Genomic DNA, 14,816 nt, shown 5'->3' on the forward strand with positions numbered 1-14,816 from the left:
TAAGGTTGTATTTTATTTTCATTTTCCCAGAATCATAATGTAGATTTTCTCTGGTAGTTACTTTTCTCCAATTGCATGACATTCAAAGAATAATTGGCCTAGCCTAACAACACAGTGTACTTAGAGGAAATATTTATCCCGTCAAGATTCAACTTAAAAGTAGCCTTGGGGTTCAGAAAGCTCTTTCTAAAACTTCCTGAAAACATTTTTTTGGGGGGAGAATGATGATTTTAATAGTTACTGTGGGGGGAGAATATAATCATTAGCACAAGGGCTGTCTTAGAAGTGTTGAGCACTCAGTCAATAAAAGAAGTATTGCTATACAGTGCAAAGTGACATGCGGTTTGCATGGATTATAGCACATAGAGATTTATTGTGGAATGAGAGCAACAATAATAGCTGGCAGTTCTCACAGCAGACCTTGATTGAATCATTGATCTGGATAATAATAAGGATAGTGGTCATGTCTAGCAGAATATAGTTCTGGCTGTGATAGCCTAACATTAGGCACATATATTGCTTCCCTACATACCGTGCAAAGGCTGTAAAAGATGATGCTGATAAAGTACTTTGTCTTTTCCCCAATGATTGTTGATGCCTTAAAGCAGAATTAGGTTTAAAGGGCAGGTGCCCTGCCAAAACGTTTTTTGTTGTGTTTGACATACGAGTACCAAACTGCTGATACATTACAGAGCCTGGCTCTGCCACCAGAGATAAATTATTATTATCGTGCATTCAATAAAAACCCTTTTCCAGTATGAATTTGAGACTGGCACAAAACATGTTTGCAGCGATAGCTTACTGGTATTGCTGTGTGTGGTAGGCCTGTGGTACTTGATAGCAGGTATGTAATTTATTCTAGCAGTACCAGGAGAAATCATATACGTATATCAGTTGTCGGGCTAATAAGAAAAATTGTGCACAAAATGGGTGCTGTGCGTATTTTTCTGGTGGATCCATTCTACAAAACAGATTATCCTTGGGTAGTTCCAGTTTTTTGCTCCAGGGTCAGAGGGAGAGCAATTTTCTGACCCCAAAAGAAGATTGATGCTATTCAAGGCAAACTAACCAGGTTGTGTACAAGTAATCCTGACTCCTTGAACTAGGGATCCCAGGTTTCCTGGTGTGGGTGAGGGATCCCCCACTTCCATCCTTTGCCCCCCACCACCACTCACCTAGCCAGCAGGTGGAAAAGGCGTGGGAACAGACCTCCCGGGTGTGTCCCTGGAGCAGCGTGACGATGTCATTCCCGGGAGTGATATCAGTGCAGCGCCCCAAGAGCAACTCCACGCTTTGCAGTGGGCCGATTTGGGCCCCAATGGGCCAAATAAGTCCCATTTGGGGCCCAAATCATCACCCTGTGAAGCGTGTGCCCATGCACCTGTGGTATGATGTCACTTCCTGGAAGTGACATCATGCAGGAGTAGGGCGCACGCAGGCATGGAGGACTCCCAGGATGACACAAAGGTGAGTGTTGGATCTCCCCTCTCACTGGGAGGGTAAGGTGACCTGGCAACCCTATCTTGAACAGGACCTTTTCAGTTCAAAGGAAACGCCTGCCCATCTGCCTGCAGTTTTCCTATTGAAATAGGCTAATCGAGTCAGGTATTTGGAGTCCAAACTCAGATTTTTCTCATTTTTAACTGCTTTGGGCAGTTTAAAAAAATAGAGCTTTTACTGTGAATGCAGATGCATTATTTAGATTCTTGCACTGGTGAAATATAAAAAGCTGTATCCTGAATCATGTCAGGGGAAGAGGTGCTAATCTTTGGCATGTTTCATTGTCTCCCCCCATGTCCTTTACAACTCAGAAAGTAGGTTTCTGTGGTCGAAGCACCCGTGTGAACTAATAGCCGTGCAAACCAGGAGGCTGCTGTGGGAGGGGCAGGATCAGATCCCCTGATGGATCCTCATCACTTCCCCCTGATTCTGTTGCCCCAAGAATCTACTTTCTGGGGAAAGAAGTATACAGCAAAGGTCTTCTGCTGACGGTACTCAGGATTCCACCCAATCACTTTTCAGAACGTTAGATGCATTTAGACAACAGGCTTGACCGTGTGGTTACAAAAAAAGTGCCATTAATGTGGGAAATCATATTTGTGTTTTCTTCAGGAATCCTGTACAAAGGCAATGGAGAAAACCAATTCATCTCACAACAGCCTCCAGTTGTCAGTAGCATCATGGGCAACGGTCGACGGAGAAGCATTTCTTGCCCAAGTTGTAACGGTCAAGCAGATGGCAATAAACTTTTGGCTCCGGTAGCCTTAGCTTGTGGTATTAATGGAAGTCTTTATGTAGGAGATTTCAACTACGTTCGACGGATATTCCCATCTGGAAATGTTACAAGTGTCCTTGAGCTAAGGTATGTCATTTGCTAAACACTTTCTGAATAAGGCTGTCGTGGCTCAATTGTTTGAAGCGAATATATTTCCATTTACCTGCAATAAAAATGCAAATGCTTTTTAAAATAATATTTAAAATGATTTTTAATGGGACATTTCTAAAAGCTTTTACTCGTGCAAGTAGCTGTCAGAATATTTCAGTCACTCAGATAATCAGAAAGATTGAGCAGAGTCACAATTACCACCCTTACCTGCATCGTAACTTTTTACTGTTCCTCTTTTAACATTTCTTCTTAACTATTTCTCTGTTTTTACTTTCTTCACTTGCCTTCCCACCAAGAAATAAAGATTTTAGACATAGGTAAGAATCATTTTTTATCTACATCTTCATGCTTTTTAAAAGAATGAACAAATGCATTTCGTGGATTGAAGTGTTGTAAAAACTTTTATGATTACAAAGGAGGAGTGCTCTATAAAAATACCTCCAGCTGTTTGGGGGAGGGTTGCCTTAAATCATAGGCATAGGTTGGTAGTCTTGGTACTGTTCCGCATAAGACAAATTCCTCTTCCTTCCACATTAAATGATTTTTATTGGATTGTTCCTGTTTACTTCTTGTTTCTCCTCTTCAGTCAGTCTTTAAGGGATTGTCCTGTTGTGTTTTCAGCAGTATCTTCTTCTAATCCCTGTTGTCCTCTTTTCTTGTTAGTGTCCTTTCCTTGGTCTGCCCTCAGTGCCGCAGATAGAACTTCCACTTCAAATGCTGTCTTCAGCAATAGAGTCCATCACACATTTGTTTGTGTCAAAGTGTACAGTAATCAGGGCTTTTTTCAGCAGGAACGCAGTGGAACGGAATTCCGGAACCACTTGAAAATGGGTCACATGGCTGGTGGCCTCGCCCCCTGATCTCCGGACAGAGGGGAGTTTAGATTGCCCTCCGTGCCTCCGAGGGGCGCGGAGGGCAATCTAAACTCCCCTCTGTCTGGAGATCAGGGGGTGGGGCCACCAGCCATGTGACCATTTTCTCCAAGGGCAACCCACTGAGTTCCACCACCTCTTTTCCCAGAAAAAAAGCCCTGACAGTAATCAAGGACAGAGAGTCCTGCCATGTGTGAGACCCAGGCTTATCCGTCATACCAGGACAGAACAGCCAGCTGTAGGTGGCCCTTGATTCATTCTGACTAGAAACATTAAGGATTGAAAACAATAGATGACAGTACTCATTGTTCTGCAATCAAATGTGGTTACCATGGGTTGGATTTTTTAAAAAAATAAAAAAAATGGTGCGGAATTCCTTGCACACAAGCTTTACATCAGTGGTGTGTGGCATAGCTGCCAAAATTGTCAGATATGATGCCGGGTGACATTCAGAAGCCCTCCCTATTTTCATCCCCCCTTCCCCCCTGCACAAATCCCTGGAGACCTATATTTCATTTTTTCTTTATGCTGAGTTTCTGTTGAAATTCACTCAGCTCCTGGCTATACAGCTTCATGTGAATTTTGTTCCTTAATTGCAGAAAGGTTTCTTATTTAAGAATTAATGTTTTACATGTGTTAGTTTGTGTAGTACCAGTGAAATAACATTTTTTTCCTGTGATTCACTCTGCGATCCTAAACCGAGTAACATTCTTCTTAGTCTTCTGAAATCAAAGGGCTTAGAAGGGGGTAACTCTGCCTAGGATTGCACTGTGAATCATGGGGGGGGGGGGAATGTTATTTCCCTGCTGTAACTGTGTTTCAGAATGCACTGCAAGTAAAATAGTCACATTTATTTTGAGTGATAATCATAGTAGTCAGTTGATGTTCTCATCGTACAGGCAGCGATAGTTCATTGTTTCATCTTTAATTTCAGTGCATTTCCCACTGAGAATATGACATACTTTAATTGTCTTTAGATAGATGGTTGTTTTAATTCACAACTTTTTTTTAAAAAAAATGCCCTGTGTATAACAGGCAATAGCATTGCTAAGTATTATAGTACTTTATCACTTTTCAGTGGTTGATATATTGGAAAATATTATTTAACAATATTTTAGTGTATGCTGCCAAATGTTCCAGTATGGTCTTTCATATACGACAGAAGTAGGGAATTGCGGTAAACAATCTGAACCATAGCATGCACTCCTGCAATCCATCTTTTCAAAGAAAACCATCATGAGGGGAGCGACTCTGAAACGGTTTGATGGAAAGCTACAACTGAAGATAGAGTAGTACAAAGTACATTTCCTGGATAGGCTGGTGTTCCAAGGAAATTCCTAGAGACAAAATGACAGTAGTGAATTAATCTTGAATGTAACTGTTTTGTAAGGTGCGCAATGTGAGTGACTCTCTCTGATGGCTGCAAAGATATGCCAAGGGCCACAGAGGCAACTACAGTAGCACAGGTATTATTATTATATTACCTGCATACCTGCGGGACCGCCTCTTCCATTACGTCCCCTGCAGGGCGTTTCGCTGTGCAGACAAGCAACTCCTGGTGGTCCCCGGCTCGAAGGACATCCATCTGGCCTCAACTAGGGCCAGGTTTTTTTCTGCCCTGGCCCAGCCTGGTGGAACGGTCTCCCGCTGGAGATCTGGGCCCTGCGGGACCTGTTACAGTTCTGCAGGGCCTGTAAAACAGAGAGATTCCGCCGGGCCTTTGGCTGAGTTCCAGCGGGTGTCCCCCTTCTTCCACCTAAGACCACCACTTTTTTGGGGAGTGCCCTCAGCCATCTGCTATGCCCATATATAGACTCCCAAGTATTTATTTAAATAGCCTGCACCTGGACTATTTTAATGACTCTTTTAAGATTATTATTGGTTTTATGGTTTTGTGATTGATTCGCTGTGTTTTATGAATGTTGTTAGCCGCCCTGAGCCCATTTGTGGGGAGGGCGGGGTATAAATCAAATCAATAAATAAAATAAATTATGTTTTTTCTGCTTGTGAAGGATTTTTGTCACACCAAGTATATCCTCTGTGGCCTACATTAGAGTAAACTTTTTTCCTTAAGTACAATAGCAGTGAATATCTCACATTTGTCAAGAAACAGCCACTTTTACAGCCAGCCAAGATTATTGTAGGCGATCTCCAGAGTCCAGAGATTGTGTCAGGCTCTTGAAATCTCGTGAGTGGAGGTTATTTTCAGTGGTGCTGGTTCTCATTGAACATGTTAATGAATAATCTTCAGAGATTCCTATGTCTTGCAGGAGCTTAGGCACAGTTAATACCATTTTCCAAGTTACTAGAAAGTTTCCTCTAAATCCAGAAGCAATAAAATATTGCACTTGTCAGTATATTTCCGTAAGCATTGTATAACCATTTTCATTCATTTAACCTTGTTAATAAGAAGGATCAATAAGGCTAACAAGAAGGTCCATAGTAAGAACTATTTCTCATAATAGCAACGTCTTTCCATTGACATAGAGCGTTGGAGCCAATCTAAGTATTCTGAATGCAGAAAGTGGGAGCTTTTTTCATCAGTTCTCCTATTGCAGAGCTTCAATCCACCCACAACCTATTCCCGGGAGTCCACTGACAGCTAAGAGCAGGATTGGGTAGGCATGGCAGAGGCTGCAGTGGGATGAATTAGTAAAAATCACCCCCTCTTCTGCGGAAAATTTGATTAAAGAACAACCTGGTGGCTTTAATGGCCATCTGTCAGTGAAAAACACTCTTTATATGTTGAAACAGTATACTTATGGTAAAAGTTGCCATTATCAAGGACAACTAGCTAAATGTAGGGAAGTATTCTTGGAATTAAAATATTTTTATAACAAGTGGGAACACACAAGGACTTGCAGGGGCATCTCATGTCTCCCTCTACCCCAATGTCCTGGTGGCCTTCCTTGCCCCCATAGCCTTTCCCCCTTTTCCTGCTTCCTTTTCGCCTTCCCACACAGCTTTGTCTGTCCCCATCTTCACCTTTCCGCCCCACCCCCGGCAGCCTCCCCCCTATGGCTCAGTTGCATGGTGCCAGCTGAGCCAGGCCCAGTGGCATGGTGGGGAACCTGTAAAGACTTGCAGGGGCTACTTCTCTTGTCCCTGTATCTCCTTCCTTGTGCTATTTCCCCTTCCCCTCCTCCTGGCAGCCTCCATATGATCACCTTTCCCTACATTCTCCTCTCTTTCAAGCCCACTAAACAACTTCCCTTTTATCTGCCCCCTGTCTTAACCTATATTTCTTAATTCCCTTCATTTTCATTTACAGCCTTTTTCCACAATGGGGACCCAAAGCAGCTCACATCATTTTCCTTGCCTTCATATTATCTACACAACAACTCTGAGAGATAGGTTAGGCTAAGCGTGTGCGACTAGCTCAAAGTCACCCAGTGAGCTTCTGCAGCAGAGTGGTGATTTGAACCTGGGTTTCACACATCCTACTCTGAAATTCTAGCCACTACACTACTCTGGCTTTGGGGAGGGAGCTGCTGATGAACAGTAGCAAGCAGCCAGGCTTGGGTGAGCCATGCAAGTCACGTGGCATCAAGTCACGTGGTTGTTTCAGTGCCTGGTTCCAATGAGTCCTCCCTCAAAGGCCGAAAGGGCCCTTCCCCCCTGCCTTTTCCTGAGATAAACCAAGCCTAGAATACTGGTTATGGTTGCCTAGCAACAACCACTAAGGGCATCTGGTTAAAGCTACAGGAGCTCCTTTAATCATTTTGGGTTTTTTTTAAAAAACACCCAATATATTTTTATTTTAGGTTTCAGATTTTTCTGCAAACCCAAGGCATTTTTCCAGATGTGTAGGAAAATCTGTCTTGTCCTTTCATGGCTCCAGTATCCAGATTTAAGTATCCACAGATCAGGGCCACTTCGCTCTTAGTTTCTAAAATACTACAGTTGATAATCTGTCTTTTATAGTATATCTCATAACCAGCAAACAAAATTGCTTAACCAACTTCATGCTTGAAACTATGGTATACTTAAGAACTTAAATACCTCCTTAGTGGAAACCCAAGGGAAATTATTTGGTACAACAAAACGTCATGCTGGCTGTGTGGTGTGCAATTTACTCCAACCAAACTCACAGGCAGAGCACTTCAAGGACCTGGCTGCTAACCAAGCTCAGGCAATGTAGGACTTGTTAGAGAGGCATCATTTCAACAGCTTTTTCAACCTTTCCCTCTCTTGCACTATGCTTTCCTCCATTGCCTCCTCCCTCTTGTTTCCAGCCCATACGGTAGTGGCAGGGGATGGTCTCCCTCATCTCCTGCTTCTACGACTTCCTTCTTTTCTCATCTCACTTTGAAACTGTCTGCCTTGAACTTTTTTGTGCTTCTGATGCGTTCTGCCCACCTTGGTCTTCTTCTATATGCCAGAACCAATTGGGCTCTTTTTCAAAAGTTGTCAGTCATTCTGTGATTAATGAAAGCCTGAGTCTTTACAAGATGTTCTTGCTATCTTTCCCTCTTGCTGCATTTGATCATGAGCCTTCCTTCAGCGCAGGTATTTTCTGCCTCATCCCCTCTTCCATTTATTCTCTCTCTTTCTGCACTCTCATTCAACAATGACTGTTTTGTCCAATTTAGGCTTTGTTCTGACTAGGGGTGTGCACTCCAAAAAGATTCAGGTTTCCCGCTTCCAGTTTACCTATTTTCTTCAGAACAGATTATGTGGTTTCACTTGATACTTCAGTTGTCATTCTGTAAACAAGTGCCCCAAAGATTACCTGAAGCCAGTTTAGGTAAATAGATCTGATGATAATGATGATAATGCTTAAAGCCAGGTCTTTTTTCAGCGGGAACACGGTGGAACGGAGTTCCGGCACCTCTTGAAAATGGTTACATGGCCAGTGGCCCCACCCCCTGATCTCCAGACAGAGGGGAGTTTAGATTGTCCTCGCGGAGGGCAATCTAAACTCCCTTCTGTCTGGAGATCAAGGGGTGGGGCCACCGGCCATGTGACCAGTTTCACCAAGGGCAATTAAAACTTTAAAAAACTCCCCCCTTGTTCCAGCTGACCCAAAGTGATGTCATTGTGCAGCCCTGAGTTCCACCACTGAGTTCCACCACCTCTTTTCCCAGAAAAAAAGCCCTGCTTAAAGCACTATCTATGCAGCTGGTACTGTTCAGAAATAAAAGCAGGTCTCTTTCTAAAAGGGTCTCCCAGTCTACACAGCATCTGCAAATGAACCAACAAAGAGATTAAAGGAACCCATACAAAGAAATACATTATTATCTTTCTTATTGATTGCTATCATCTTTGTTTAAAGTTCAGAGTTGCTTAAGGACCTCTTGAGGGCCTAGCATCGAAGGATGAGGGGACAAGGGCAGGCAGCACAAAGACACAGAGACAACTTATTAGAAGTAAAAAGTCCACAACTTTATTGGTTACAGTTTATGGAGCCTTGACACAGCATAGGGCACAGATGCAAGTATCAGCCAACTCGCCTGCCAGTCAATAACCACCCTCGCCCATTCAGCCCACCTACTGAAGGGGGAAGCCATAGGATGGAAGCGTCTTGCGATGAGGCCTGTGGCCTGCTCTCTGGCAGTTACTGTGACTCTATTTTCAAGCAAGTCCCTAGTGGATTTGAGATTGCCTGGGGCAGTAAAAGGAATAGGGAAGGCTCTGTGAACCCTGTCCAGGATAATTGCTGGCAGATCTAGTGGCAGCATTTCAAGGGGGCAAAGGGCCCCAGTCTTGAAGATAGTACCCCATCCCTATAGTATTACTTCCCTGGGGGGGGCAGGTTGGACCGGGGCACCATTGGACCCTGCCTCTTTTTGGAAGCTGTTGGAAAGGTGGAACCACATGGCATGAAGGACTGATGGCCGCTGAGCTGCATGGCAGGATGGTCTAGGGTGTGGGCCAAGACAGTTGTGTTAGCTGTGGCTGAACTTGCAGCCTGACCACTGGTGCCTCCCCTGGTTGCATTCCCAATAGGCACTCCTGGTGTAGTCCTGCTTGCTGCCCCACGTTCCCCTTTTCAGGAATCAAACTTGCCCTTAATGTGGGGACCTGCTGACCACGGCCACAGCTTATGATTAATTAGGTCCTGCCTGACCTCTGCGCTGTGTGAAGCACTGTGCCTCATCATAAACCATAGTCACATGATCACCCACAAGATCCCAGCCTGTGCAACATTCCCCAGGTGATTGGTAGGTGGCCTGCACCTCCTGCATGAATACTGCTTATTCTAGAGCTAGATCCACTTTGGGATCAGGAAGGAATTTTCCTCCAGGCCAGATTACCCAGGGATCCTGGAGGGGTTTTTCGCCTTCTTCTGGACATAGAGCAGGGGTCACTGAGGGAGGTGGGGGGCATAGCTGTGAATTTCTTGCGTTGTGATGACTCTTAGGGTTCCTTCCAGCTCTACACTTCTATGTTTCCCCAGTGGTTCTCCTCACTGGGCCGTTTTAGAGATGTTTCGAGAGCAGAGTGCTGGGAATCCAAACCTAGCAATAGCACTCCCAGTAAACCAAAACAACCACAGAGAGAGGACTCTCACAGGAGAAAAAAAGTATCACCATATGAACAATTTATAACATTTAAAGTACTCAAGTGCTAATGCATCAAAAATACTAAATCATTCTTCATGCAAAAATGCGTCATCACAATGTAAACAGTATTATTACAAACAACATTACACTCCCTACACATTCTGCAAAAGTCCGATAAACGCGCGAAGGAGGCGACTCTGGGAAAACCTTCAATATAATCTGAATATCTCTTATTAATGAAATCCTTTTCTTCTCGTTCTCTGTCACGTAGCTGGACAAGTGGAAGGATGGAAATTCGAAGACTCCACGCCCGAAACGCAGATTTCTTCCCGCAGATTTCCTCAGGGGTGTGACGACAGTCCACTAAAGTATGAAAATTATCTAACAATATAAATATATCTAATGCAAAAATAGTGGATTCATTTTGTCTCATTACATCAAAAAAAGACTTACCCTCACTAGATACAATTAATTCCTATAACCCGGAGAGTGACGGCGATATCTTCAGTCGCACGCACCTCCACACATATACACCATTATCTAAGTCTATAGGCAAGATCATTACTCATCATTGGCCCCTGGTCCAGGAGATTAAGGGATGTGAGTTACCATCCACTATTGGTTATAGAAAGACCTGGAACATAAAGGATATGTTGGTCTGTTCAGATATGGATTCCATAGTTGAGCCCCAGGATTTCCCTAAGGGCAATTACAAATGTGGACATAGTAATATATGCAGTCTGATCTGGGAAGGGGACCACATCGTCCTGGATCCTTCAGAGAGACAATTGGTCTTTAAACACTTCGCAACATGTCAGACTTTGGGAATAGTGTACTTGATTAGGTGTCCATGCCCCAAATTGTACGTTGGTAACACGATGAGACTCCCGAGGACCCGGATATTGGAACATATATCCAGGGTAAGAAATAGGGTTATGGAAGCTCCCCTCACCCAGCATTTTACAGAGTGTCAACATAAAGAGAATGATTTTAGAGTTGCTGTTTTGTTTATGGCACACAAGGGTTTGCAACAGAATGTTCAAAGAGTATTATTGTGTAAAGAGGCTCAATGGATTCATAGTTTGGACAGCATGAGACCACGAGGTCTCAACAGTGAATTATCATCAAGTTGCTTCTTGTAAAAACTTTGAGTAAACTGAATAGGTTGTGGTCCCTTTAAGTTAAAACTCTGGAGAAGAGAAGGTGAGGTTAAATAGGTGAATTTATTGTGTGGCGGTGCGTGCGATTGAAGATAGCGCCATCACCCTCCAGGTTATAGGAATGAATTGCATCTGGTGAGGGTAAGTCTTTTTTTTTATGTAATGAGACAAATGAATCCACTATTTTTGTATTAGATATATTTATATTGTTAGATATTTTTCATATTTTCGTCTGCGGGACGAAATCTGCATTTTCGATAGCCGGCCCCAGGTCGGGCGTGGAGTCTTCGAATTTCCATCCTTCTATCGTTGATTGGCTGGCTGGTGAGTTTGAATCAGGGACAGCATACACAGCCCCACTGAGGCAGATGGCAGCCCCAAAAGAGGCCTTGGTTAAGTCCGAGGCTGAGTCCTTTTATATAAGTCACTTGTCCACTCAAATGAAAAGCTGCATCCAATAAATACACTTAAAAAAAAAAAGCTAAAAGAAAAATGAAAAGAAGTTATGGCATATTATTTTAAAGCCATATTCCCTTTTTGTTGAGAACATAGCTCATCATTTTTAAATGCTTGGTTTAACTGTACTGATTGATCGCATGTTATTCCAACACATTGCAGTAATATAAGCTATGTTTAATGGGCCAGAGATTTGATCCTCCAAGTACAATGCCAACATTAACCCCTTTGTATTAGATTAGGTAGACAATGATGGAAAGCCAATGAGGTGCTAGTACTTTATACTGTTAAGGCATCAGCTGTATCACTTCCACTTCAGTTACTTAGAATAATTTTTCAGTTGATGCTTCTAGTTTACTGTGCAGTCCTCAGCAAAGTTAGACCTTTCTAAATCCATGGATTTAGAAGGATGTAGCTCTTCTTAGGATTGTAAGTAAGCCCCATGTTATCCAGAGGGATTTATTCCCAATAAAGTGTTTGTAAGATTGCAGCCGTAGTCTTAAAATTAAAGGGAATTGGCTGTTAGTGATGATGTTTTTCATGGTTCTTTGGCAACAAAATCTCTCTTATCCACTCAAACCTGGATGATCGTTTGGGAGTAGTAAACTTTCTGAAGCACTCTCAGGTCCTTTTTTATAGATAGTTTTATCTGGGTATCATTGACCAGTGATGACAGGATCCTGCAATTTGGACTCTTTCCTTTCCTGGTTTGTAAATTCTTTTAGGGACAAGGCAAGAAAACTGCTATTGAAAATTATTAATGATTCTCTAATAGTGGAGGGCTTTCCAAAATCTGTGAAGAATGCTGTTATTTGTCCTTTGTTTCAAGTACCTTCTCTTGATAAGGAGGTTTTGTATCCTTAAAGGCTGCTGTATCTTTTGGGATGACAATAATTAAGAGGACTGTCAGTGCCATGATTTTCTGGATGGCTCATATGCTCTTGATGCTATTCAATTTTGCTTTGGATCTGGTTGAAGAGACAACTTTGGTTGCTCTGCTGGATAATCTCCTCTTGCAAAGTAACAAGAGAAATCCATTTTTTGTTTAGCTGAATCTCTCAGCTGCTTTAGACACCATTAACCACTCAGTTCTTCTGAGTTGCTTGGAAATAAAATAGGCATCAGGAGAAGTGGAGCTCGAGTGGTTCAAATATTTTCTGTTGGATCATGTTCAGAAAATTGTGGTCTGGGATTCTGAGTCAGCAACATGGGATTTATCTTGAGGAGTTCTGCAGATTTAATATTATTATTCATGTTTTTTTATTTGGTTGGATCCAGACAGTTTTTTCACTCGATCTCCTATCTTTACCCTGGTCCCCATTCCATGTGGCTTTTGTCCGTGCAGCATAGTCCTTTTGCTGATCGGACGGCATTCTCTCGTCCCAATTTGAGCAGTGGAAAAATTGGTTGGTTCAAACCCAGTACCTATGTTTGGACACTAAAATGGTGTCATCTAGGGTTGCCTGCCTTCAGGTGGGGCCTGCAGATCTCCCAGAATTACAACAGATCTCAAAGCTACAAAGATCAGTTCCCCTGGAGAAATGTCTCTATGGCATTATACTCTGCTGAAGTCCCTCCCCAAATCTCCAGGAATTTCCTAGCCAGGAGTTGGCAATTGTAGTATCATCTGAAGATTTTGGGTAGGACACCATCAATATGCTGATGAAACCCAGATAGACATTTATTTGAATAAGCTTTCAGAAGCAGCTGTCTTTATTCTAGGCAGTTGCCACAAACCCACGTGCAACTTAGGTTTAGGCTGACCTTCCCGTACCCTGAGGTAAAACTTCTCCTCTTTAAGCCTATGAAGCTGTATACTGGGCTGGGAAGCCTCTGGTAGCATGGTTGAAATTAATCTTCAACTTGCCTTCTTGTCCCACCCTTATTAAAAATGGTTACCCAGCCAAGTCTTAGTAGGGGACAGATCAGGGGTTTGCGCTTCCCTTTAGCGGAAACTGGCACACAAGGTTTGGGGAGGCTCACAATGTAACAGAAGGTTTATTTGCAGAAGGTTAAAATCAAAAGGCAGGTAGGCAGATGTTTGAACTGACGTAACAAAGGTTTTTGTATAGAAACTTCACCGGTGTGAGGCACTTGGTATAACACTAGGTTGCTGGCTTCTTTCAGAGGTTGACATTGCTTAACGAATGCTCTACTTTCAAAGCACAGACACAGCACGACTTCCCCTCCTCTCCAGACTTAAGGGTGCTCCACTGAGACAAACCCTTCCTAGATACTGGGCAGGCGTTAAAGTTACGAGCTATAACCCTGTTCCTGGCACTGAAGGGGAGACTCCTTTCTACCCACTTCCTTGGCCCACTATAATTCCCAGATCTCTCAAGTCTAAGCAGGAGTTAGTGCTGGTTTTTCCCACTTTAGTCCGAGGATTAACAGTACTTCACAAACTTTTCTTCCTCACACAGAGGATTCTCTGGCTGACCCTCTCTGGTCTAAAACCAGGCTCCAACCCTCTTTCACTCTCTTGTTTTCTCTCCCACTCCAACTGACAGCTTCCCCAACATTCCATCCCCAACTGCCATTTCAAATTAGCCAAATTTGGGGGGGGGGGGGGCGAGGAGGAAACATGTCAATCATAGCTCACTGACTGGAAATCTCAGCCTCTAAAGCTGAGTCCGTCACAGCAGTATCTGTTTACCATGATCAAATGACTTATAAACAGAAAGAAGAAATATTTAAATATTATATTACTTTTGAAAGGTGTAGGCTGCTATGTAAGAACATCACAATTTATCTATTTAGAAAACATGCATGACTCCTCTCCAGAAGCTGCTCAAGGCAGCTTATAAGAAAACAATATATTGATGCTGCCTAAGGTCGTAATTAGACTATAACAGCATTTATGGTTAGTCTTAAAGGTGCTACTGGACTCTTTTTGATTTTGCTACTACAGACTAACACGGCTAACTCCTCAGCATTTATGAACACATTGATGTGGACATAAACATGCACAGATCTGCCCCTTCTTTTGAAATGAAGGAGCTCCACTTGTGCTTACACTGGCAACAGATCGCAAGTTATTGCTTTTTCTCATCAGATGCCTCTCATGCAGTAGTTGTGGTCAGCTAATTTTTAAGGTACGCCCAGTTTGGAATTGAGGAAATGTTACTTGCCTTCACTTGCTCATTCCTGTGCAAGTGGAGATTCAGGCAAATGGCTCTATTGTACTCTTCCATTATATAGTTTGCACATTCTCGCTTGCCTGGTTTTGATTCATACACGCAGGACTCGGCAACTAAGCCTTTTTGCCTGTGTGTCAGAATAAGGACCCAGGTTGGTTAATAAAAGAACCATACAAAAAGCTTTGTTATTGTTCATAACCGGGAAGAGAGTTTTAGAGCTCTCTTTGCCCGTGCCTCAGCTTGCTTGGTAGAAAGCAGCTAAGATAAATGCTAAGCTCTGGGTGTCTTTGAAATTG

General features: G+C 43.0%; 1 protein-coding gene across 1 annotated transcript in view; it reads left to right on the plus strand.

Annotated features, from left to right (window-relative positions):
* The window catches only part of LOC129336562 (teneurin-3), a 208,115-nt gene that overhangs the window by 135,718 nt on the left and 57,581 nt on the right, over positions 1-14,816 (plus strand). The window contains exon 16 of the mRNA XM_054989724.1: positions 2,113-2,362. Within this exon, the coding sequence (XP_054845699.1) occupies positions 2,113-2,362 (250 nt within the window). The remainder of the gene's footprint in view (positions 1-2,112; positions 2,363-14,816) is intronic.

The sequence above is a fragment of the Eublepharis macularius genome, chromosome 10 (genome assembly GCF_028583425.1).
Source record: "Eublepharis macularius isolate TG4126 chromosome 10, MPM_Emac_v1.0, whole genome shotgun sequence".
Taxonomy (NCBI): Eukaryota; Metazoa; Chordata; class Lepidosauria; order Squamata; family Eublepharidae; genus Eublepharis; species Eublepharis macularius.